General features: G+C 48.3%; 1 protein-coding gene across 1 annotated transcript; it reads left to right on the top strand.

The window, feature by feature from the left end:
- The first annotated feature begins 200 nt into the window (after nucleotides 1-200).
- On the top strand, nucleotides 201-1583 carry LOC136067264 (uncharacterized). Its single transcript, XM_065772862.1, has 3 exons — nucleotides 201-599; nucleotides 791-1192; nucleotides 1437-1583. The coding sequence occupies exons 1-3, from the start codon at nucleotides 201-203 to the stop codon at nucleotides 1581-1583; spliced, it is 948 nt and encodes a 315-aa protein (XP_065628934.1).

The raw sequence follows: 1583 nt of genomic DNA, 5'->3' as shown, positions 1-1583 counted from the left end.
CAGCAGGTGAAAGAGTCGCTTCTTCAACCTCTTCACTTAAAGAGCAAATAGACAAGTTTAGATTTGAAGAGGGGGCTTCGGAGAAGGGTCCAGTTATACAAGTTTCAGAAGCCAAGGAGGAACCGGACAGGTAATCTAGTGCTCGCCGTCCTATTTTAATAACTACTGTTTTAGACGACTCCTCGGAGGAGGAAGAAGACATGGCGAGCCTAAGAGACTTGATGAAGAATAGAGGTAAAAGAGTTGAGCCCAAAGGGACCGGTACATCCCAGCCAGCTGTTAGTCTTCCTCCACCACCTCCCCAGGTTCCTGTGGATCTTGGCTTAAAACCATTGCCAAATCCAAAGAAGAAGAGGCCCCTCGCCGACAATGAGGAGAGGGAGGTGGCGCCTCCGAAAGGAACTAAACGACAGAAGGTGGTCAAAGACCACCGAAGTAAAAGGGCTTCATCTACAGAGAGCCGAGAGGATGCCTTCGTACCCGATGTACGCCAAGGACCTCGCACCTGGTCCCCCAAGTTGGAGCTGGATGGCGCTCCCATCCCCTGGGAGACCTCCCTAAGAAATTACAATAAGGGGAGAGCAGGCCTTGTTGCTGAGGCTTTGGAGCAGCCACTGCTCCTCCCAAAGGACATGGATTCCTACCGGCGTTTCAGCCAGTATGAACTTTTTTTATCCCTAAAAAGGGATTTAGCCATGATAAATAAATTAATCCATCTCCTCACTTAGAATGCTTATGATTATTATTTTTTCTTTTATTTTGTATTGAAATTTTTCCTTCTGCTATATAGATTACCCAACAGGTTTATGTGGCCGAAGAGTGGAACAAAAAGGTATACACCGAAGCCCAAGTAGAGGTCCACTCTCGGTCTGAAGTAGAAAAAATGCTAGGTAACTTGAAGGAAGACTATGCTCATCTGTCTGAGCAATTAAAAGAAATGACCAAGCAGAGGAACAGTCTAGATGCTGGTCTTAAAAGTGCCAAGAAGCAGGCCGAAGACCAACGCCAACTGCTGAACTTAACTAAGATTAATCTGGAAACAGAGAGAGCACTGGTGAAAGATCTTCGGACTGAACTTCAGAAAGTCAGGGAGATTGCCAAATTGGCTCAGAAGGATGCTCAGCTGGCCAAGGAGGCAATTAAGGCTAAAAGGCAAACGACCTATAAGCTGGGGGTGGAGGAATTTGCCTTGGTCAGTTGAGAGTATTGCGATGTAACTTGGGGAAAAGCACTGGATGCTGCTGGGGTCCCTGCAGAGTCCGACTTGAGACTACCTGGGAGCATATATTACGATCCTGATATTCGTGAACTCCCAGGGTCTGATTCCTCTCCCCCCCCCCACACAACTCCAAGAGGTTTCGGAGTAATCCCTGATTAGCCAAGTCCCTCCTATCAACCCTGAGGCCCCCAAGGAGTCTGGTCAACCTGGTGATCAGGGCCAACCCGCTGAGGCTCCCCAGGATAAAGGCAAAGACTTGGGAAAAAAGAAGACCCTTCCAGAAGCCAAGGACCAAGCCCCAGAAGTTGCTGCTACTCAACCTAGTCAAGCTGCTGACCATTTGGCCCCTCAGACGAAGACTTAA

This window comes from Quercus suber, unplaced genomic scaffold, assembly GCF_002906115.3.
Source record: "Quercus suber isolate HL8 unplaced genomic scaffold, Cork oak 2.0 scaffold_65, whole genome shotgun sequence".
Classification (NCBI taxonomy): Eukaryota; Viridiplantae; Streptophyta; class Magnoliopsida; order Fagales; family Fagaceae; genus Quercus; species Quercus suber.
Note: the sequence above shows the minus strand (reverse complement) of the source record. Positions and strands in the feature narration are given on the sequence as shown.